At 37.6% G+C, this 24,079-nt stretch overlaps 1 protein-coding gene across 1 annotated transcript; it reads right to left on the bottom strand.

Annotated features, from left to right (window-relative positions):
* Positions 1 to 7,086: 7,086 nt before the first annotated feature.
* Positions 7,087 to 12,509, bottom strand: znf706 (zinc finger protein 706). The gene is made up of 3 exons (XM_041808107.1): positions 12,383 to 12,509; positions 8,132 to 8,279; positions 7,087 to 7,956 (listed from the first exon to the last, which is right to left on the bottom strand). The coding sequence occupies exons 2-3, from the start codon at positions 8,264 to 8,266 to the stop codon at positions 7,861 to 7,863; spliced, it is 231 nt and encodes a 76-aa protein (XP_041664041.1). The 5' UTR covers positions 8,267 to 8,279; positions 12,383 to 12,509; the 3' UTR covers positions 7,087 to 7,860.
* Between the last annotated feature and the right edge of the window lie 11,570 nt (positions 12,510 to 24,079).

Genomic DNA, 24,079 nt, shown 5'->3' with positions numbered 1-24,079 from the left:
AGTGGATAGTTTATTTGATCTTAAACGTACTAATGATAAATACAGTCAAAAGGGCAGACACAGAAAAATGAAAGCAACAAACTGGCAGGACAGAGCGATCTGTGAGGGGGAGCTGTAGGTGTGAGGCAGGGCCGGTTTTATACATTTGGAAGCCCAGGGCAAAGACCAATATGGGGACCTTCCCCCTTTAGCTAAAAGCGATAATAATGAGAGGGGAAAAAAATAGAAAACATAACTTTAAGTTAACAGAGTCACAGAAAAGTAAAGGTCAAAATATGGAATATAAATACCCAAACAGACACCCATGACTCATCAGCACGTTGAAAAGCTCCTTATAACTCTAAGTCAGCACATTCTGACATTTTAAAAGACTTTAGTCCAGGTGGAGCTTATATAAATAAAAACATATGCTTATTATCAGTGAAATATCTTTTCTTCTGACACTATAAAGACATTTTTATGTATTTCACCCCATTGAACAACACAATAATCCACCAATTCATTGTGGATAGATTGATCATCAAATGCCTGGTTTTGGATTGTGGCTCTTGCAATAGTATTTTTAAGACAATGTGGCTCCTGGGTAGATTAAGGTTGAGTACCACTGGAATAAATGCTCTGTAAGGTACAAAGGATAATAGCTGAACGGGCTAACAGTTAACCATTAGCTAGCCTACGTTAATGTGACCAAATGTCTTCTTTTGCTCGGGTAGTAGTATGTTTTTCTGTACAATTGATAATGTAGCCACAATGTATGTTTTGAAGAAAGACTTACCAACTGTGTTACTGAAGATGAGCATACTGAAATACTTTAAGAAGGTGAGAGAGAGGGAAAGAGACGAGGGACCGGCGCTAGCAGAAGACAGAGGCAGCAGGAATGGTACATCATCAGAAGAGAGGAAAATAAAGATGATGAGACTCAGGTACAGTCTTCAGAAATGAGACCATCGCAGTTGAACTAAGCTCACATTACCATCTAAGGTTTCATAAGTGGCTGACCTAGCAAGTGTTTTTTCCCCCAATTAAATTTATGGCATTATGAGCATGGCCTCTGTGGTCCATATCTATTTTATTCAAGGTTTGCTAGCAAATGACGAAGCACAGTAAACTGTTGTTTATCACACTCATATCCTTCAATAGTTGTTGCTATTATGTGTGTATAGGTGTGTGTGTCTGTGTGTGTGTTAGGGCCTGTGTAAGACACATACTTTTTAAACCCTAATGGTGAAATGAGTCTGAATACGTCGCCATCATTGAGTGCGCGCATGTTTAATGAACAAAATCTCACTCCAGCCAACCCTGCATATTTCTGTTATAACTGGCCCATCAATATGAGATCTGCAGATTTCCTCAGGTACAAAAATGTAAATGTATCTCTGATGATTTAAGATATCCTTAAGTCATAAAATCTGAAAAAGTAAGGAGTAAAAAAGTTTTTATAAGAAACCAGGAATGTGGAAAAAGAAATTAATTTGTCTTTTAATTTCACATTTTGAATTTAGCATCTCACAATTAGGACTCAAACTTAGGATTTTGACTTTTAATTTCATACTCTGCGCATTTCAACTCATAATGTGGACTTCTCATATAATATTTTGAGCTTTAAGATTCATCATTCAAATTTTTAAGTGATGTTTTGACATTTATAACCAATTATTTTGTATTTTACCTCATATTTTCATATATAAACTTTGATTTCATAATCCAATAATTTGACCTTTTAGACTCACAATTTAAAATTTTGAATTATATTTTGACTTTTAATTTCATGATTACAAATTTTATTTCATATTTGACCTTTTAAACTCACGGTCAAGACTTCTTTCTAATCTATTTGCCATTAAAAATATATTTTTTTCAATTTCAATTTTATTTTTCAATTTCAATTTTATGTTTTGATGTTTTTGAACTAATAAATTTACTTTTCTCCGATTGTGAGCCTTTAAACTTGTCTTTTTAACTTTTTAGTGAAAATCGTTTATCATCAGTGCTAAGTTTGTTTGTTTGTTTTTTTATATATATATATATTTTATTACTGGTGAAGCAAGATTGACAGTTTATGGTTAAAAAGGTTACCCTGTTAGGGCCTCTGGTTAGTCCTGAATCCAGAATCCGGCCCCTGCTGTGATTGAGTTTGACACCCCTGCCCTAGGGTAACATTAGTGACATGACTCAATTACTTTCATAATATTTATAATATTTCTTTGACTTTTTTGTTGAATGACATTTACACTATATATCTGAAGGGCATATATGTATAGCCTATTATTGTTTATGACTGGCAAAAAAAAAAAAAATCATGTTTTGATCTCATAATACTGTACTTACCATATAGACGTAGCCATGGGGACAGGCACTTATGTGACGCTTGCCATCTTTGTAACTTTTTAAAATAAAAAATGTTAAAGAATCTATCACTTTTAAAATTTATACAACAGTAAAAAAAAAATAATTGTGATGATATGAACATTTACAGCATGATTCATAAGAACTTTTATTATGTCACAACAGTAATGGTACAGTTAATGTTAATATGGGTAACCACAGCATCAGTGTTGATATTGTTGGTTCCCAATCAACCATTTCTTAACATTATGATTAAATGGATGATAGGATGGTGACTCTCTAATTGGTTGTGGTATTAAATTCCACTGATGTGATGCTCTGAAGGAAGAGACAGTCTGGCCATATGTGATTTTTCTGAGTGTAATTATGCAGTCCCTCCTAGCTGACCCTCTAGTGGTTCTGTTTGCATCATTTATAAAGTTAATAAAGCAAGACAGAAGTGGGGGTGCTAAGCTGTGTAGAATCCTATGCACTAGACAGACATTTTTGTATTTAATCAGGATTCCTCAACTGAACAGACTAGCTATACTTCTTATGGGTGTGTCAATGATAAAACCTGAATGGTTTCTTGTTTAAATTTTTGAGTGCTTGTTTATATAATGATTCCAGTGGTTTTAGGGCTCTAGTGTATGTAGCCTATTAGGTGATGTGAGATAGAATCATTAAGTACATCCTAGCTGCAGCAGTTGATAGGGAATTTCTGAGAAAAGTGAAATTAGCTAAGCAGAATTGAACTTTCTTACAGACTTTTGGATATAGTTTTTGAAGTCAAGATTGTTCAAATTATGTCTTTGTGTGTAAAAATACAAACAAATGTTTTCATAAAGCGTAAATGAAGGGATAATTCAGAATGACCCAGGTAAATTTAAGTTTCTGTTTTTTTTAACTCCTCTACCTCTACCTCTAAAATACTGCTAATCTATACTGTGCTAACAGTCTTATAGCCTAGACTACTTTAGGCAGGTTCAGTTGGGTTCCATTGCCCCCAGTAGAAGGCCACCAACCCTGTTCATCTTGTTTCACAGGTCTTTAAATTAGCCACTAGTTTTTCCCTTTACATTAATAATGTCACTCCGTTTTCTTAATAAAGAAAACTGTTTTATTACAAGTGTAGAAAAGTATCTGTTACAATCAAGCCAAAACTGGTCTAGGCCCATGATGCCTGATAGGCTCAAAAGTCTTTCTTAAAGCCAATTTTATGTTTCCAAAAAAATCACAATGTTGTTTTAAAAAAACTTTTATTACTCAATGGATTTTTAAAATCTATATCTTAACTTTAGGCAAATAGTAATAAAAACCTAGAGATGAGATAGCCTAGATGCAACAGGAGTGAAAGTGATGCTTACACTGGAAAAACTTTTTTACTAAATCCCAAAAATACATGACTGATCTAGCAGTGGTCTGCTTTAATCCTTTGATTGTTTGGGTGGGGTTTTATTTTTACTAAAGCTGGAAAAAAAAAAAAAAATTGTGTAATTTTTTTCTGATTTGGTTTAAATCAACCATTTTAAGTTAGTTTTACTGCATCACCACTGAAATTTAAAACAGCCCCTGCCTTTATTACCTTCTCATCAAAGTGAGATAAGAGCCTGGAAATGGATGATTTATTGCCTTTGTGAATCTAACTGACTCCTTACATGTAACCTTAACCATTTTATGCCATCTTTTTTCCTTGTCAGACTACTGCTTGCATTTAGCAAATCACTGACACACAAAGTATGTTTCTGTGATGATTCAAGGCAAGCTTGTAGCACCAGTAAACAGTGCCATGGTAACTTCTCTGTTTGACAGGGCAACACATCTCCTCTGTCACTGAGTCAGACTCTGAGATTATTTGATGCATTTGTCATAACGGGCAAAAGAGGTCACAGGAAATGAGAGATTATTGTCAGATTTACAGCTGGACTAGTGACTAATAGGTTCAGACAGGATTTATTGTCTTTTTTAATGAGACATACACTGTGCTCAAGTTGGAGTCATTTCCTGTTGACAGCAGTTTGAATTCTATGATACTGGTATCATATTAGGCATCACACCCCATTAAATTAGAATTTTAATTTTGTTTTGGATTTGGCCCTTGTGCTGTTATTTGCATCAAACTCGTACTATGAATGTTTTACATTCTATTTGAAATACATCATCTTAATATAGCCATCTAAATATGTAACCTCATATCAACATCTTTACATATTTTAAGATATTTAAAAAAATTAAAATGTAAAATCACATTGCAAGACTGATTTTTATATTAAATTCATAATGGTCTGTATAGTGAGTTTAATTTTCCTGAAATAGCAGCTGACATCTGGTGTTGAAAAATTCACATAAAGCAAATCTGCAAGCATAACAAGCGCTGTATTGTTGGTCTGGACCCCATGGTGGTCATGCGTGCCGCAGCGATAGTGAGGCTGATGGAGGATGATGGTCTGAGAGTCCGGCTGGGTGTGTTTATGTGGAGGAGTTCAGTCAGGTAAGGAGGGGCGAGGTTATGGAGGGCTTTGAAGGTTAGGAGAAGGATTTTATAGGTGATGCGGTGTGTGACTAGGAGCCAGTGAAGCTGTTGGGTTCCTGCAGCATTCTGAACCAGTTGTAGTTTATGGAGGGATTCGAAGGGGAGACCAGAGAGGAAAGGTAGAGCTGGATGTCGTCTACATAGCAATGAAACTGAATGTTATATTTACGGAATATGTGGCCAAGGGGAAGGAGATAGATGATGAAGAGGATAGGGCCAAGAACTGAACCCTGAGGGACACCGAGGAGATGGGAGATGGCTGGGATGTAAATGTTTTCATGAATTGAGTACGGCTGGAGATATGATTTGAACCAGTCAAGTGGGGTGCCAGATAAGCCAATGGATGCTAATCGATGGAATGGGAGATTATGTCAAAAGCTGCAGTCAGGTCAAGGAGGATAAGAATGGATAAGAGTCCGGAGTCTGCTGTCATTAGAAGGTCGTTGGTTATTTTGAGTAGGGATGTTGCTGTGCTGTGGTGGGGACGGAAGCCCGACTGGAACTGTTCATAAAGGTTATTGTTGGAGAGGTGAGAGTGAACTTGAGATGCAATTGTTTTTTCCAGGATTTTAGAGAGGAATGGCAAATTGGAAACAGGACAGAGGTCATTGAAATTGTTTTACTTTGAAAAGTGCAAACCGGAGGTGCTTTTTATACTGTGTTTTTCTTTACCTGAACCATGTGGAAACAGAGAGCTTCATAAAGAGTAGATGTTTGGGGAACAACTTTATTAAACAGAGGTATTCTAGCTCATAGCCTTCATCTGGAGTATCAGATGTGGACATAAATATTTGCAACAAGAAGGTTATTATGGCTCTGTATTTATCATTTTCCTGTCTAGATGGAAATAAAAAATAAAAGGGACCTCCAATTTTTAATATTCTCCGCACATGAGACAGGCCTTTCTGAGATGCAGCCCTAACACTGGCTGCCAGTCTGAAACAGCGGTTAATGCATAGAAATGGCAAGGAGCGCTGCAGAACTGTGACATCACAGTGCCAGCTTGGACTAAAACATGGCAGCCTCCTGGTGAGTTTATAAACTCAAATTACTCAAAATGCAGATATTTAGTGAGTTTTTTAGTTCAATATACATTTGAGAGATACAAAAACCTACCCAACAAGATAAACTTGTCTGATCATGTAGGGTTCCTTTTAAGTCCTTCAGAGGTGGACTTGCTGGTGTGTTTTCAATCATTGTCTTGCTGCATAACCCGTGTGCTTGACCTTGAGGTCAAGATGTTCTGTTGTTTTGTTTTGTTTTGTTTTTTTTCTTTTTGTGACCACCTGGATAAGTAATTGATGTGCTCTTGGAGTAATTTTGGTTGGCCAGCCACTCCTGGGAAGGTTCACAGCTGTTCCAAGTTTTCTCAATTTGTGGATGATGGCCCTCGCCGTGGTTCACTTGAGTCCAAAAGCCTTATTATGGCTTTATACCCCTTTCCAGACTGAGCTGTCACTGACTTTGTTTCTCATCTGTTCTTGAATATCTTAAGACTGTGGCATAATTTGTTGATTTTTCACATCATTTAGCCTACTCAACTTTGTCAGACTGGTTCTAGTTAAGGGATTTCTTGATACAATAGGTCTGGCAAGTAATCAAGCCTGGGTGTGGCTGATGAAACTGTGCTCAGTTTTCCAAAAAAAAAGTTAATCACAGTTAACCCAAGATTTAACGCTGCATATTGTATTACTTATTTACTCAGGTTACCTTTGTCTTAGAGCTGGGCAATTAATTGAAAAATAATCAAAACCAACATTTAGAGCCTCTAACCAACATAAACCTGCCATGTCAATTATTTAAATTTTTTCCCCTTTTCTTGGAAAAATTTGACTTTTTAGAAAAAACATTTTTATTTCAGTTTATGTGTGTTTTGATTTCAAATGTTTCAATAAATAACCATAAATTGTTAATCTGTGCCTGTTCCTTTAAGTTGTTTAAAAATCATACAAATATTTACAGAACAAACACAGTCAGAGGTTGGGGATGGAATAATCGTTCATCAATTGTAATCGAAGTAAAAAGTTCAATTAATCATGATTTTGATTTTTGCCATAATTGCCCAGCCCTACTTCGTCTAATACTAAAAATTGCTTGACATCTGAAACATTTAAGTGTTTAAGAGACTGCAGAGTAAAATTTTTATATCCAATCACTGGGATTGTTCTGTGTATGATAGAAATTTCTACAAAATGCTAAAACATAATAAAAAATGAGAAAACAAGATATACAACAAAGTAAAATTTAATAAAATGCTATATTACATAGTTGGAGTATACATTCAATTTCCAAGCATACAAATTTAGCTGACAAGCTCCCATAAAATTTTATCAATCGACAACTTGTGTAGCAGCTTGGAAATGGCTATAGCAAAATTTCACATTCTTATTAGCCAACATGAAATTAGGATTAGCTTCATGACAGATTACGGTAGTAAAACAGGGCAGACAGCACTGTGGAGGTTTACCATATTTAAGAGAGAAAAATTTCACCACCTCATTTTGATTCAATACTCAAAGCGAAAACAGACGAGTTCATTCATTGCCTTGACACCTGCAAATTAGAATTCTCCCATCCAGGCCAAAGTGAGCTCTGTTTAAGGACACTGCACAAGTTATTCCTCCTGTATGCTAGATGTAAAAGTTTCATCAGACCAACAAAACTTCAGATAAAAAGTGCAAGAACTAGCAGCAAGAAATGTTCCTATGTGCACAACACAGTAGGGCAGTTAGGAGTCCATTCTGAGACTGGATTGCTCCGGGGTCGTACAGATTTAAGTCAGCCAGGATCTGAAACCTTAATTCGTGTCTGGCGTTCTTAAACACAAGCTAAGACCAGACCTGATGGGAGGGGAGGATTGCATCAAAGGCAGCATGGCTCATTCAAAGCCTAAATGAAGATAACAGCTTCGTGTTGGTTATATTAAATCATCTTATGCTGCCTGACTGAGACAGGTGCAGAGTTGGTGCAGGGCCTTGAAGAGCAGTATCCAGTGTGGTGGTTTATGCCTCTACATCCACTAACTCAGGAGGCAGAGGGGATTTCGGGTGCTTGCTCTCGAAGTGCTGCTTGAAGGTTTTTGGGTCAGGCATCTGGGACTGCAGGAAGGATTGATACATAAAATAAATGTCTGACATTAAATCAGTCAGTTGCAACTTCTTACTTTCAAACAAAAAGGGACTAAATGGCAGCATAATTTACGTGTTAAAATGGGTAAAAATCTTTCTAATGTTAACCTTGTTTTTTAGTAGTCATTACTGACTTCCTGCTCACCTTGCAGACAGAACAGGTGAAGACGAGAGCTGCCTTGGCCGCTGTCTTCTGATCGTGACCCTTGGCCTTCTTCATCTCAGCCTGCTTCTTCGCATTTTTCTGCTGAGACTGAATCTTCTGATGCCCACGTGCCATTGTGGAAGTAAAGCTTAAAGCGAAGGAAGAAAGAAGAAATTACTTCATGTTTACTTCTGTACACAAGTGTTGTGGACATAGTTCTTCTTTCTATCCTTTTTTATCCTTTTTCATCATTGATATACAGTGCCTAAAAAAGTTTAGACCCCTTTGGATGATTTACCCTTTCATTGATTTTATAAATCAATCACGGTCAATATGATTTTTTTTTTTTTTTTGACCAAACCCCCCTCCCAAAAAGCCTCTTTAATGTCAAAGTGAAACAGATTTCTACAAAGTAATGACAATTAAATACAAATATGTTATGTCAAATAAATGACTGCATAAATATTCACCCCCTTTAAAGTAACTGACCTAATTCAACAGAGGCCCAAGCAAATTGGTGCTAGTAGTGTTACAATAACTGAAATGGGGATCAAGTGATTGTTGTATAATGACACCCATGTTTGGGAGGTACAGCCACTGGTTAATCAGTATTCCTGGAATATGGCACATGTGTAAATCTGCCTAGATCAGGGCATCCTTACAAACTGAATGACTGTGCAAGAAGAAAACTAGTGAGAGAGTCCACCAAGACACCTATGACTACTCTGAAGGAGGTACAAGCTTCAGCAGCTGAGATGGGAGAGACTATGCATAAAAAAACTGCTGTATGCTGAGTTTCTCTTATTAAATCTTGACTGAAGTTTACCAAAATACATGTGCCACACTCCATGGTCAAATGGAAAAAAAGTTTCTTGGTCTGATGAGACCAAAATAGCATTTTTTGGCCATAAGACAAGACACCATGTGTGGCAGACACTGCACATCAGCACAAACACACCATCCCCACTGTGAAGCATGGTGGTGGCAGCATCATGATGTGGGGATGCTTTTCAGCAGACGGCCCCTGAAGCCTTGTAAAGATAGAGGGCAAAATAAATGTGACAAAATATAGGAAAATCGTGGAGGACTCTTAATCAGTCTGCAAGAGAACTACAGCTTGTGGGAAGAATTTTTTTTTTATTAATTATTGATTTTCTGGCAAGACATGACCCAAAGCACACAGTGAGAACTACACAGAAAGGATTGAAAGACAACAAGAGCAGTTCTGGAGTGGCTGAGTCAGGGCCCAGATGTCAAACCAATAGAGAATTTGTGGCAGGACTTGAAAAGGGCTGTTCACGCCCAATCTCTGTGCAACTTGACAGAGCTTGAGCAGTCTTGTAAAGAAGCATGGATTAAAATTGCAGTGTCCAGATGTGCAAACCTGACTGAGACCTATCCACAAAGACTCAGTGCTGTGATTGCAGACAAAGGTGCTTCTACTTAATACTGACTGGAAGGGGGTGAATACTTTTGCAGTTACTTTTTTTACATTACAAATTTTTATTTAATTGGCATTACTTTGTAAAAATTTGTTTTTAATTTGATATCAAAAAGCTTTTTTTAACATGTTACAATGTAACATATTAACAACATTGTTTTATACTAATGTAAAAGGTGGAAGTAACTTTACCTAACAAACAGTTCAGAGACTAGATTTTAAACTTTCCAGTATGTAAATGTTACATATTGCACATTTAAACTGGTGTTAAAGTGCCTCAGGTAAAACACAATCAGTGCTGTAAAACCTTGACTTACATGAGAGCAGAAGAAGGGTTATCTAATGTAAGACATTTAAGGAGGAGACAAGTTCCAGGCTTAGACAGGTAAAGTAATGAGTCTGTTTCTTGGAACAAGACCAGGTTTGACAGGTTGTTACAGATTTATTTGCAATTGAGATTTTTTTAAAGGGAGTGGTACCAGGGAAGGGTACAAGTTTTCCCTTGTCCTGGTCTGAGGAAGTGGTTTTCTTTTTTCCACTTTAAGATCCACCATGATAAAGGTCTTTTAATTCAAATTCAAAGGGAGGCCTGCATATTAAGACAAAAATACCTTACTGGGCTAACATTAGTGTCTCTATATGTCATACTAAGGAACACATTATACTTCTACATTGTGAGAAAATTTTAAATAGAGATTCACATTAGGGCCATTGTTGTTCAACAGACTGAGTAGTGATGCCAGATGGCTGCATTTGTTTCTTCCTGCATAATTCTGATTGTGTTCAACTTAATTTATATCACGGTAACTTCTTTGTTATTGTCATCTTCACTAGAACTGTACTTAGGTTAGAATCCAAAGGGCAACAACAGGAAAGAAGAAAACAGGAAAAAACAAAACAAAACAAAACAAAAAAAACACAACAAATATATGAATAAGGAAAGTCTACTATAATTTGAGTTTTGGGACAGGTTATCTGTTGTAAATAGTGGGGCCAAGTGTTAACGTTAACACCTGATTAGACAAGCATTTAAAAGAGAGTCTCTGTGAAAGAAATTTCAAGAGAATAGTTAAATCTCATGTGAGTCCTGAACCATAGAATTAAAGGTGCAGTGTGTAAAACTGAATATCAACATCCAGAAGTGGGTTCTAGATTGCATTTCTCTGCTGGAAACTGTTGGAACCAGTTGAATTTAATGTGTAGCTGTAATATGAATACAATACAATACAATACAATAACTTTATTTATCCTTTTTTCCTCTTTGTTACCATGGAAACATTTAAAAATGCAAGGGAAGGGAAGGGAAAGGACCCTCCCTATGTATGAATTAAAGGTTTATTCTGAGTTGTTTTTTTTTTTTTCAAAATAGCTATTTTTAAATTTAGATGACTAAACACTTATTTAGATAGACCGTCTTAGAAATGTTTTGCTTTATTTTACCCAGTTTGTTCAGCTAAATGCTACAAGGCTAAATATTACACACTGCACCTTTAAAATAGGTTTAGGTAGCAGTAAGGAGACAAGCGATCCACCACAGACATCAAATTGTAATACAATGGAAAAAAAAAAAAAAGATACCAACCAGCCCTGCCCAAAGAATTGCCTAAGCCCAGGAACCTACCCAGTTGTGATTTGTTGGATCAGTGGCATTGGTGCTAATATCCTGGCTAACATTAACTTTATTTTAGAGCTGAAAATAGTGTCAAGCTATTATTGACTTTGACTTTAGATTTCCTTATCCTTGCCACTTTTAACACATTTTTATCACTGTTTCTGACCATTTCAGCCAAATGTTTTCCACAAATAAGACATTTTGGTATCTTTGTCACCCATTTTTCCCACTTCTATTTTTGCTACCTTTTCACCCCATAATTACCGTATTGTGAGTGTGATGATCCCACATTTGGTCCTTGAGGGATGTCATCTCATTAAGCACACATACTTTGAAACAGACATGTTGGAGCTTGTTTTGTTAACCACTTTTGGGTAGCAGTTTGTAGTAAAAGATGTGTTATCCAGGGGGACAAATAGGCAATGAGTACAAATAGCCTGAGGTACCTTACTCGTCAGTTTCTACACTACACTGGAGTAAACCAAAACTATCCATCTCTGTTTAAGAGAGTGATCCTGAGGCTTTCGAGGCCCCTGTGGGTCTGGGGACACCTTTGCCCTCCTGTTAATCTGGACTTGCTTTACCAGCAACCTCTATAAATAGTAAAGGGTAAGTCAGCTGTACAATATCGTCAGATTACTGGCGTTGATTACCTTTCTGAAATCTGGTTAATTCACTGTCATTCATAGGTAAGCAGATGTCGACAGCATTCTTATGCTTTGCCCATCCACACACCGGTTTTACTAGTTCTTAGAGCAAGAGAAATACCATTTCATAAGGGTTTCAAGTAATGTAGCTGCTAACAGTCTTCAGATATATGAAAACGATAAAATAAGACCAATAATCTAGTAAACAATGAGCTAACTTTAACTTCTGTACTATCATTTCAGCCTGCACATGTAGTGCTACAAGAAATTCATGCTCGGTTCCTTGAGACAAAACCTGAGAGCAGTTGTTTTAAAACACATCTGGGTCATTTTCTGGGAGATTAATCCAGTTTTAACCCGGAGCTGAACAGCAGGTGACAATAACGGTAAATAACGTGGGTTAGCCTAGCTACAGCTTACTAGGCTAAACCGTTAGCTAACCGGCTAACTTAGCAGCGGGTTAATTCTTACCGACAGTGGTTAAAGCTAATCCATGAGAAGTATCACTTACACGTCAAAGCTTTTAACACTTTAAAATTAAGAACACTTACCACTTGAACTAATAGTACGTGTCTGTTAGCTGGGTACACAAAATCGAGTGACAGCTGCTCAGTTCTCAGACAGCTGAAGGCGACTGGTGCGTTCATTGACAGTCGGAGGAGTTGGCTTTAGCGGCTCTCATTGAGGTTCGTGGATTCAAACGGCGCTTTCTGCGATTGACAAAAAAGCAGATAACAGCAGAATTAAACGATTGCATTGATAACTAATGACAGACGTTTTGTTGAAGAAATAGTTTTCATCATCAAAATCACTGAAATTTAATGTATCAATAAGTAATTTAATAGTTTAATTAACCATAGAAATATCCGAGGATATCCGGGATTTACGATCACGGAGGAGCCCCTGAACATAGCCATGGCTAGGTTGCAGATATGATATTGGAACGCCTGCCCTCTAGTGGCAGGCTTATTCACTGCCTGCATTCCTCCTCACGATGGCGCCTGTGTCTGAAGTGAGAATTATTTTAATAGTATAGTTTAGTACAATAATGAGGACACTTTGGCTGAATGTGTCTTTTTTAAGAAGAAGACATACTTTATTAATCCCTGAAGGGAAATGCACAGTTTTACACTCTATTGTTGAACATGCTACACACACATAGGCTGAATTACATGCAAATACACATGTGAAAACAGGATCCCTATGGACATGCACAATTGAAGAGATGCCAGAGTGATGGCCTTGCCCCTCTCAGGAGCTGTTGGGGGCTCAGTGCATTGCTCTGTGCACTTCGGCAGAACTCAGGAAGGACTTAGAAGGCTCCAAGGAGGGCACTATGTCAAATTTAGACCTTCAATGGGGCACCACATTGACCACTGTTGAATTTTGTCCACATGGAAGACACCAAAGAGGGCATTTTAAGTTTAAGAGGGCATTAAAGAAGGCACTATGTCAAATTCAGTCCTTTCAGGAGGCTCCAAAAGTAGCCCTCTAGGTCCACCAGTGGGTTACAATATTTATGTTGATTTTTTTTCATAATGATTTTAATTTGGACATAAACAAACAAGCTAAAAACATTGTTTACAGTAATAACCACTTACTCTAGTTTGTCGACTACAAGAAAATCTATCAGAAATCTGTTTATTCTTGTATTATTTTCCATATATGTGTTGTTATTGTGCAGCTGGCTGTTTACTTAAGTGTCTGTGTGGCATTCGGCCCATGTTGATATGAACTAGAGCAGTTTTTTTCAATATACATCAATTCAAGAATTGATACTAAAACAGCTGTATGATCTTGATAACAAATGTAAGGCTTGCTGTAATTTGTTGTGATTTTTAGCTCTTATTCTCATTGCAATTACAGCTGCACAAACACATCATGATCTTCTGTGGCCTCAGTGAATTATGGGACAGCATTTATCTTTTCTGTCTGTAACTGTGGTGTTGCTGTCAGCTGAGAACAGTGATGCTGTTCATCTTGTCTCTGTATTTGACTACATTCAGCTAATATGCAAATGAAATGCAACTTTTGTTATCAGATGATAAAAATACAGTGTCCTATATGAAATATCAATCAGTCTTAGAATATATAATAAAAACATATAAGTTGCATTGTTTAGTCAGTCTTTATAAGAGAACAGTAGTAAGAAGAAGTATGAAAAAGGTCCAGGAAGCAATGCATAAGTATTTATTTCTGTTGTATTTATTGGAAGGCATCCTGACAGTAAGGTGTCATGACTTCCTTAAGAGAAATATTATCATTGTGAGAAAAGTCTCCTGTTGGCCATTGTATCGCCCCCACTGCACCTTCCTCCTCTTTTTCTCCTCATCATAAAAAAGAGAAAAGCCTTTCAGTCTTTTGTGAGCAGGGGGAAATATCTCTCAGGGGAGAAGGGTGTGATTATACTTTCAGTGGAGGGGCAAAAAAGTTTTTAAAAAAAGAAAGAAAGGAAAAGAGAGGGGTGGGATGACAAAAGCCACACATTGCTCAAGTTCCCCCACCCTACAGGATGTTGTGCAGGGACTTGTTAGCTTTAGGTTTTTGGGGTGAGGTTGTGCAGCCTGAGGGGTCTGTGTGAAAGCAAATCTTCCAGGTGTCAGCTATTCAATAGTGGAGGAGAATATTATATGGCTGGGTATTGTGTGAATGAATGAGCAGGGGTTTGCCGCAGACAGCCTGAGATTTTTTTCCCCCATTTGAGTCTTTTCCTCTGACTACGAGGGCTCTCAGGTTGACTCAGGAAGGTTGTTTCTGACAGATCTTTTTTGTTGTAAATTATCTTTAAACTGTCAAGAAAGAGAGAGAAATTCCTTTCAAGAGGTCAAATCCAAGTATATTACTTGGTTCTAAAAAAAAATTGACTAAAAAGTGAGAAAAAGTATCTGTCAGAGAGATGAGTGAGCTGTTGAAGGAAGAGGAAGTTGGATTTCATCTTCCTCATCGGCCACTTCCTCCATCGCCCTCCTTTACGCTTTCCTGTTTTTTTTCCAAACAGGTTTTGCCACAGTCCACTGCTGCTGCTGCACCACAGTGACACGCTGCCACAATGCTGCCAGACCAGTCGGACTGTAAACACACGAGCCGTGACACGGTCACAACAAACCCCACATGCTGGTAACTTTCCCTGCTGCCTTAAGAGGCCTCGCACTACATGAGATGATTGACATACAGCCCACAATGCATACATACACAAGGCTGTCAAAGGGGAAGGCTTTCAAAGGCCCAGTCAAATTGGGGCGGGCATGGTGGTCAGCAAAATCATGGTCCATTATAAAGTTAATCTGTGGTAACCAAATTTTATATTTAACCCGAATAACCACTACTTCTATCAAAGTGACAAAATTACTTTTATTTTTTTTTCTCTAGTACAATATAGCATGTTCAAAATGTAAACGCCTTTTCTCATAATTACCTATTTATTTGTAATGTTGACAATGTGGAGAGCCACACTTAACTAAACTATTTGGAAATTACTATCAGACTGCTTAGCTAAGCCAAGATGTGAACAAATATCAGGACACCTGAAAATAAAGTAGAAGGATTTGAAAAAACTTAACGAGAAAAAAAATCAAACAAGTGCCTAACAGAGGCAAGAATTTGTGGCAAACATTGGAAGAACTGAGAGATTAAAAGTGGGGAAAGAGTGGCAAAAATTGGATGAAATAGGCAAAAATAGATCAAAATAGATTAAAAAAAGAGAGAGCGAGCAGCAAATATAGGTAAAAAGAAAAAAGCAGCAAAAATGGGGGGTAAAAATGGTATAATGAGGTTTAAAAGTGGCACAATGGGTTCAAAGTGACAGAAAAGAGGCAGAAAAATTGGTGCAAAGTGGCAAATATTGGGTAAACGGGCAAAAATGGGTCTAAAATCACAAGGAAAATATCTTAGGGTGGCAAAAATGGGCAGTAAAAATAGTGAAAAGTGGTTTTAAGTGGAAAAAAATGGTAAAAAAGAGGCAAACTGGGTGAGGGTCGCAAGATTTGGCTGAAGTGGTAAAATTGGGTTGAATATGAACACAAAAATTGGTGGAAAAAGAAGCAAAAGGGGGATAAAACAGCAATTTTGGGTAAAAGGAAAAAAGTGGCAAAGTAGGCAGTAAAAATGGGTAAAGAGTTTAAAAAATGGCAAAATTTGGCTTAAGGGGCAAAAAATGGGCAGTAAAAATGTTGAAAAGTGAATATAAAGTGGCAGAAATGGGTAGTTAACGTAGTGAAAAGAGTTGTAAGCGGCAAAAATGTGTGTAATGTGAAAACAAAGACGGTAAAATGGGCAGAAACAGCGATGAAAAGGGCTTAAAAAGTGGCACAAATAAATAATTTGAACATCAGAACCTTATAATGGCTTGACACAATTTTCAGCTCCAAAATGGTTTAACAGTCAGCCAGGACGCTAGCACCAATGCTACTGATCCAGCACACATGTATTGATATCATCACATAAATCCCTCTGGGGAGGGCCTGTTCTCTGTGTTTTTCAGGGGCCCGGAGAAATTCTGTGGGCAGCCCTGTACATATGCATGCACCTGCAGTGTTTATTGAAGCAGTAAACAGCAGAGTTTTTACAATGTATTTGGGAGAGGAAAATCTAATTACATGGAAAATAAATTCAACTTGATGTGTGTATTATTTAATCTTTAAAGGGAGAATAAGTCAAATCAAACATAAGCACACGTTCTTTGTTTTATTAAATCTGACCCTGAGATGCCAGAAGAAATCCCATCAAGAAGGCAAACCATGCCTTCAGGGAGGAAAAAGTTAATTTCTTACTTCCACACTCCCACACAGTGACACAGTTGTACATGTAGAGTGTGACTGAGGTAGAGGTGAGGTGTGTTGTTGGGCAGACAGAGGTTGATTGTGAAGGTGGTGACAGCGCTCAGTTACAGTGGCTCTAACTGAATGCACTGAATACAGAGACAAGTGTTATGTAATTTAAGGTATGTTTCATTTTAAGTCAACCTGTATTTATTCACTGTTTGAAACTAGTAGGACCTGCTAAGTTTAAAAGATCAGCGTTGTCTTTGAACAGGAATTAATTTTGACCAAAAATGAAATCTTATCAACACAATTTCCCTAAAATTGAAAAGAAACTACCTAAAATTTCTGTGAAAAATTCTTAAACACTTTTTCAAAGTTTCCCAAAAAAAGTACCCCAAACTTTCTTCAAAAATTTAAATGAAACTTTATCATATTGCCAGAATCTTTATTTTTCAAAATCCCTAAAAAGTCCTATTTAAACTTCAGGAAAATTTCAAATAATTCCCAAAAATTACAAAACAAATTCCCTAAAACATACAAATATATCCCTCAAGGTTCCATGAAAAATGGAAAAAAAAAATCCAAAGGGTACCGCACAATCAGTTCCCAAAATTAAAAGATAAATTTCCATGAGCATACCTAAAAATTCTGATGCATTTTTCCATCCAAAAAAAAATCAAATAAAATTTCCCAAAAATCACAAATACTTTTCCCAAACTAACACAAAATTACTTAAATTCACAAAACATCCCCCAAATGTAAAAAAAATCCCAACTTGTTCATGCCCATACTAAAAAACTCTAATGAACCTCTCTTTTATATACAATAACATACCAAAATTTCCATGAAAATTCTTGAAAATGTCCCACATATATCAAAAAAATATCAAGGAAAACTCCTGAAAATTTCATAGTAAAGTCTCTCAGTATTTGAGGGATTTACTTAAACTTCAGTGGACAGTCTGAATAGTTTTCTCAAAAATTCTAATCTTATTAATTTTTACTATGTTTTAGGAGAGCCAGAATGTGATGTACTCATATGTGTACACAGGGTCTTAGGAGGTTAATGAGGGAAAAATGAATGGGGTCTGAATACTTTCTGAATGCACTGTATATTCATGTGCGACATTCACACCAAGCTGCATGGGCGTAAACTTTTCAGACGTAGAGTTGGACAGTCTTTGTATCAGAGTGGACTTTTGTGCCAAGTGTGAAGAAACCTTCCTTCAACGTGTTCACAAGCAGAGGCTTGAACATTTGTTCAAATGACCTTGACCTTTGAGCATCAAAACAGTTCATACTTGAGCCAAAGTTTGAAGAAATAGCTTGAATGATTCTTGGAAAACTGAGCTCACAGGAATACTTTGGAAGGACAACTCGAGCACATAATGTCTTCGGCCTCAGCTATCACCAGCACAGAGGCATAACAAATGGGGCTCTGACTAGGTTAAGTGGCGTGTCCCGTGCACAGAAGCGATAGTGTAGTCCTCGTCCTCATATCTAAATTGAAGTTAAGGATTTTTTTTTTTTTACAATAATTGAGAAAATCTATCACTTTAGGTCATTTTTAATGTCTTTCTTTCTTTTTTTTTTTTTTAAAGCATCCTGCAACCCCCTTAGTATCTATGGACCCTCCAAGACACAGGTGTCAAACTCAAGGCCCGGGGGCCAAATCCGGCCCGTGGAACAGTTAAATCCAGGCCCGCAAGATGATCTCATATTTCTGTTATAACTCGCCCATCAGTATGAGGTCTGCAGAAGTGTGATTTTATCCTTGATGATTTAAGATATCCTTGTTAAGTTACAAAATCTGAAAAAATAGGAGTAAAAAAGTTTAGATAAGAAGTCAGGAATGTGGGAAAAGAAATTAATTTGTCTTTTAATTTCACATTTTCAATTTAGCATCTCACAATTTGGACTCAAACTTAGGATCTGGACTTTTTATTTCATACTTTGAGCATTTCAACTCATAATTTTAAGTTCTCATAGAATATTTTCAACTTTAAGGTTCATCATTCTAATTTTTAAGTGATATTTTCCCCTTTTTAACTAATTATTTTGTATTTTACCTCATATTTTCAACTCCGAACTTTGATCCCATCCCATAGTCCCATAGTTTGACCTTTTAGACTCACAATTTAAAATTTTGAAGCATATTTTGACTTTTAATTTCAGGATTACAAATTTTATTTCATATTTTGACCTTTTAAACTCATGATTTTGACTTTCACTCTAATATATTTGCCATTAAAAACCATTATTTTTCAATTTCAATTTCATGTTTTGACCTTTTTGAACTAATGAATTTACTTTTCTCAGATTGTGAGCCTTTGAACTTATCTTTTTAACTTTTTAAATGTCAAAATTGTTCATCATCAGTGTTAAGTTTTTAACTTTTATATTTCATTACCGGTGACACAAGGCTGACAGTTTATGATTAAAAAGGTGACACTTTTAGGCCCTCAGGTTAGTCCTGAATCCAGAATCAGGCCCCTGCTGTGATTTAGTTTGAAACCCCTGCTCTAAGAGGTCCCAACCCACACTTTGGGTACCACTGCTCCAGGTGAGTGGATGAGATTTGGCTCTAAACTTGGGCACCATGCTCTCATACTGCATCTGACTCTATCCACTGTCCTCTTCCATAGTAAATGCTACAAAATAATTTAAAAATCTTAAAAGAAAAAAACATTATTTTTTTCTGATGCTTTCTTTAGAAAAGCAGGGCCAAGCCATGCATGCATTTGTTTGTTTTACAAAATCTCATGTATATAACTTAATTTATCCAAAGATTTAAAGGTTTTTCTTGCAAATGTGTGCAATGTGTTTATGTATGAGTTGGGTAAGGAGGATTTTCTTGCAGCACTGCACTGGATTATTGTGAAAAATGCAAAACTAAGGTGACCATTTACACTTCAGCAATGCAAGTCAATGCACTCAAAAGAGATTTAAAAAAATTAAGGGAAAACTTGAATATAAGACTGTGCAAAGGATGCAGATGTGTTCATAGATGACATCATGTTCACACTCATAGTTGGATGAGTATGAAAATGACATGATTCCAGTTGAGTGAACTTATTTTTGATGAATTAGAAAGAAGATATAATATTAACCTGCTGTTTTATGTTTCCATGCTAGTTTACTCCTGTTATAGCTTTCCTTTCTCATCTTCCTCCCCCATATTCTCCTTTTACTCACAGTTTTCCCACCTGGACAACACACCCCTCTCCCACCCCTCTCAGACTCTCAGCTGTAAGTTTCTGTACTGACACAGGTAAACTCAGACTCTTAATCCCGGCCAAGTCCAGACAAGCTGCTTCTCCCTGTGAAAAAACTCCAGGTATGTAGGAGACATTGCTCACCTGAATGGGACACATACACACTCTCTCTCAAAAACAGAGGTATTCTGTGGCCCCTGACTTTCCAGTCTTGCCCACGCCTGCTTGTGGCAGCTTGTACAGTAGCCTCCTCACTGTTTCAGCTGTCAGACCTTCACATGGCAGACATTCCTGCACGGAGAAGTCATTCAGGGAAAATAAGAGAAAAGATTATATACAACCATTATCATGATTAACACAATCCAAACATACTTCTTACTTTGTTTTAGACAGCAGGCCCCTGTGCCAAGACATGTCTCTTAATAGTAGTTTGTCTCTTTTCTGTTGTTCTTTGTACCTGAACAGTAGTCACTGTCTGTTATCTTGGTGTCTATTTGTTGCATATTTCTCTCAAAATGCTATCTTTTATTCCCTTTGTGGTGTTTTTGCGACTTATGGTAGTTTTGTCTCTCTGAATGATTGTTTGTTTGCCTTTAAAATTCCTATTAGAAATCTTAACTTGTATTTTAAACAGGCGCCTAACTTGCAGTCACAAGATTTTTCTGTTATTTTTTTTTTTTTTGCCTTTTTCCTCTTTTCCATCATTATTGTTTGTTTTACCTTCTCTCTGTCCCTTTTGTTCATTTCTCTGTCTGTGTGCTGTTGGAAGAAAAGGACTCCACCTGTATTTATCTACCAATCCCATTTACACACAAACATACACAGAGATCGGCAAAGGTACAGGTGCTCTGTAAAGCAAATTAGACAAGGGAGGATCATAATGGAGAGGACAACAATGATCATCCATAGAGTATGCAATACACTCATTATCACAGGTAGGCACAGACACACAAACAAGCACACACACAGCCCCACTGACGGTTAAACTGAACTTCTAACGTAATTTTTAGATTTCCATACACGAGTGCCTGAAGGCATTCATAAGCAAAAGGCCCGCATTGTGTCATGCAAACATCTTCACAAGACATCAAACTAGTTTGGAAACTGCAGCTGAGTGGTTTTGAAAATACAACTCAGGGGGAGTTTGACTTTTCATAGTCGTACTGGGGCTGAAGATGTATTCAATTTGTACTGTACAACTGCATACAGCACCATGTTTATACATTTTTTAATACATGACATTATCAGGAAAATTAAGTTGTAACTATTTTCCGATTATATTTTTGAGCTTGTATGCCTTTATTCTAATAGGAAAATGGAAAGAATGGGAAATGACATGCAGGAAAAGAGCCATAGGCTGGACATGAGGTGTGGGCATAACCGCCAGGCTACCAGCATCCAAAGATCTTATGGGGGGGTCCCAAACTTTGTCTGTTCTAAAGCTGCCAAAATTATTATTGCAAATATCGACTAAAACCATGATAAAGCAGTTAGCTAAGCCACAAAGAGGAAGACCATATCAAATCACAGAGCTGGGTCAATGTCTGCTGAGGTGCATGCTGCATCAAAGTCTCCAACAGCCAGCTGATTCCAGAGCTGAAGGGTTCTGAACTTCCACTGGCATTAATGTAACCAGAGAAACTGTGTAGCAGGAGCGCCATGGAATGGGGTTTCCTTGGCCGAAAAGCTACATTCATGCCTTACATCGCCAAGTCTAATGCCAAGCATTGGATGGAGTGGTGCAAAGGACACCATCACTGGCCTGTAGAGCAGTGGATATATGTTCTGTGGAGCAGTGGTGTGCACAAGGGGGGGCAGGGGGAGTGGTCGCCCCCCCTCGTGGTCCAATTGTTGAAAAACACGAGCTAAAGTACCCTCTTAGGAGGCAAAACGCACGCTAAACTGCCCTCTTGGGAGGCAAAACGCGCGCTAAAGTACCTTCGAGAGCCAAAATGCGTGCTAAAGTGCCCTCAAGGGCCAAAATGCATGCTAAGGTGGCCTTGAGAGCCAAAACACATGCTAAAGTGCCCTCGAGAGCCAAAACACGTGCTTAAGTGCCCTCGAGAGCCAAAAAATGTGCTAAAGTGCCCTCTAGAGCCAAAACGTGCGCTAAATTGCCCTTTTGGGAGGCAAAACGCATGTAAAAGTGCCCTCTTGTGAGCCAAAACACATGCTAAAGTGCCCTCGAGAGCCAAAACATGTGCTAAAGTGCCCTCGAGGGCCAAAACATGTGCTAAAGTGCCCTCGAGAGCCAAAATGCACGCTAAAGTGCCCTCGAGAGCCAAAACACATGCTAGAGTGCCCCCGAGAGCCAAAATGCGTGCTAAAGTGCCCTCCGGAGCCAAAATACATGCTAAAGTGCCCTCAAGAGCCAAAATGTGTGCTAAAGTGCCTCCAAGAGCCAAAACACGTGCTAAAGTGCCCTCGAGAGCCAAAACACGTGCTAAAGTGCCCTCAAGAGCAAAACACGTGCCAAAGTGCCCTCTAAAGCCAAAATGAGGGCTAAAGTGCCCTCGAGAGCCAAAACACATGCTAAAGTGCCCTCAAGAGCCAAAACACGTGCTAAAGTGTCCTTGAGAGCCAAAACACATGCTGAAGTGCCCTCCTGGTTGGCAAAACACACTTAACTGCCCTCTTGGGTGGAAAAAACACACTAAACTCCAGAAGACCATTAGGACCAAGAAATATGAATCATTACTGTTGCAATGACTTTTATGTTGGACCCTTTTTTGATCTACATTGAGCCAAAACTATATCACCGAACCAGTTTGGATTATCTGGTGCTAATATGGTGTTAAAATGCACTAGAATACAGGAAATGGCATCTACTTAATTGAAAATGTTCTAGGGGAAGACCCTCATACCCCTAGGGATTTATTGATTTATTTCTGTGTGTCCTTCACAGTCCAGTGTTGAATCTACACAGTTCTTGTGGATGCTGATCAAACCTACAAACTAACTAGTCTGTCTAGTTAGTCTGTTTTAAGGCTATATAATGTGCTATTTGTATAACATATGTCTAAATTGCCCTCGAGAACACACAAAACTTAGTTCCCTCTTCAGTGGCGAGAACGCGCTGTATGTGCCCATTTTTTTCTTTTCGCCCCTGCCCTTGAGAACTTCTGTGCATGCCACTGCTGTCATGCTTCTGTGTTTAGCAGTCAGATGGGGGAGTCTGGGTTTGACGGATGCTGGGACAGCCCTGACCTCAACCTCACTGAGCACCACTGGGATGAGCTGAATGGAGATTGCGAGCCAGGCCTTCTCATCCAATATCAGTGCCTGATCTCATAAATGCTCTACAGAATGAATGAGCACAAATTCCCTCAGAAACGCTCCAAGTTTTATGGAAAGCCTTCTGAGATGAGAGGAGGCTGTTATAGCTGCAAATGAGGGGCAACTCCATATTAAAGTACATGCATTTGAATACAATGGCATTACAGTCCTGATGACCGGAAGAAAATGGAATAATATTTCTCCAAATAATCATAAACAGAAAATTACTGACACTTAAAATGTAGTCGTATTTTTAGTTTGGGTTAAATTTCTACATCAGATTGTAGAGCCTATTTGTCTTATTTTATTCCTTTCTTCATTACTCAATCTCTTTACAATTTTCCTTTAGAGAATAATAATAAGTGACCCCAAACAGTCAAACTTCCGACAATTTGTTTGGACAGGCCTTATTCTACTGTCAATCTCATAGTCAAACATGTTTATGAGACAAGAATTATTCCATCTCAGCTATAGGGGAGTGTTTAATGACTACTTTTTTTTACATAAATTGGCCTGTTTTCTCTGAATAAATCACGACTCAAACCCTAATCTATTAACTCATTATGCCTCCCTACAGTTAGTCTTTTAGTTAATTATGAATGGCGTGCTGTATTTCTTTTAAAAAATGAATCCAAAATGCCGCTGTCCTTTTTCTGCTACTGTGGGTTACTGTTGTTCTGCACTTTTTGGCAAAAAATAATGTTGTTTCCTGTCAGTTTGAAGGAATCCCTTAATTAATGTTTATTACACATTAAGTTATAGAATCAAATGATCCACAGTGACTTAAAGCAGTTCAAATCCAAGTCATATATAAGCAAGTTTATTATTCAAAAGTTTATTTAGTTTTTTTTTTGTGTGTCTACAGCTGACCATGTAAATCCTTTGAGGAAAACCCTTAAGACTAATAGAGTTGTGTCAAATTACCTCTGAAGTTTTCAACAACAGTGAAGAAAAACATCTTGGCTATTTAGGGTCAGTAGTCACAAACTGTGCCCCAC

The sequence above is a fragment of the Cheilinus undulatus genome, linkage group 16 (genome assembly GCF_018320785.1).
Source record: "Cheilinus undulatus linkage group 16, ASM1832078v1, whole genome shotgun sequence".
NCBI lineage: Eukaryota > Metazoa > Chordata > Actinopteri > Labriformes > Labridae > Cheilinus > Cheilinus undulatus.
This window is presented reverse-complemented; position numbering and strand designations above follow the sequence as displayed.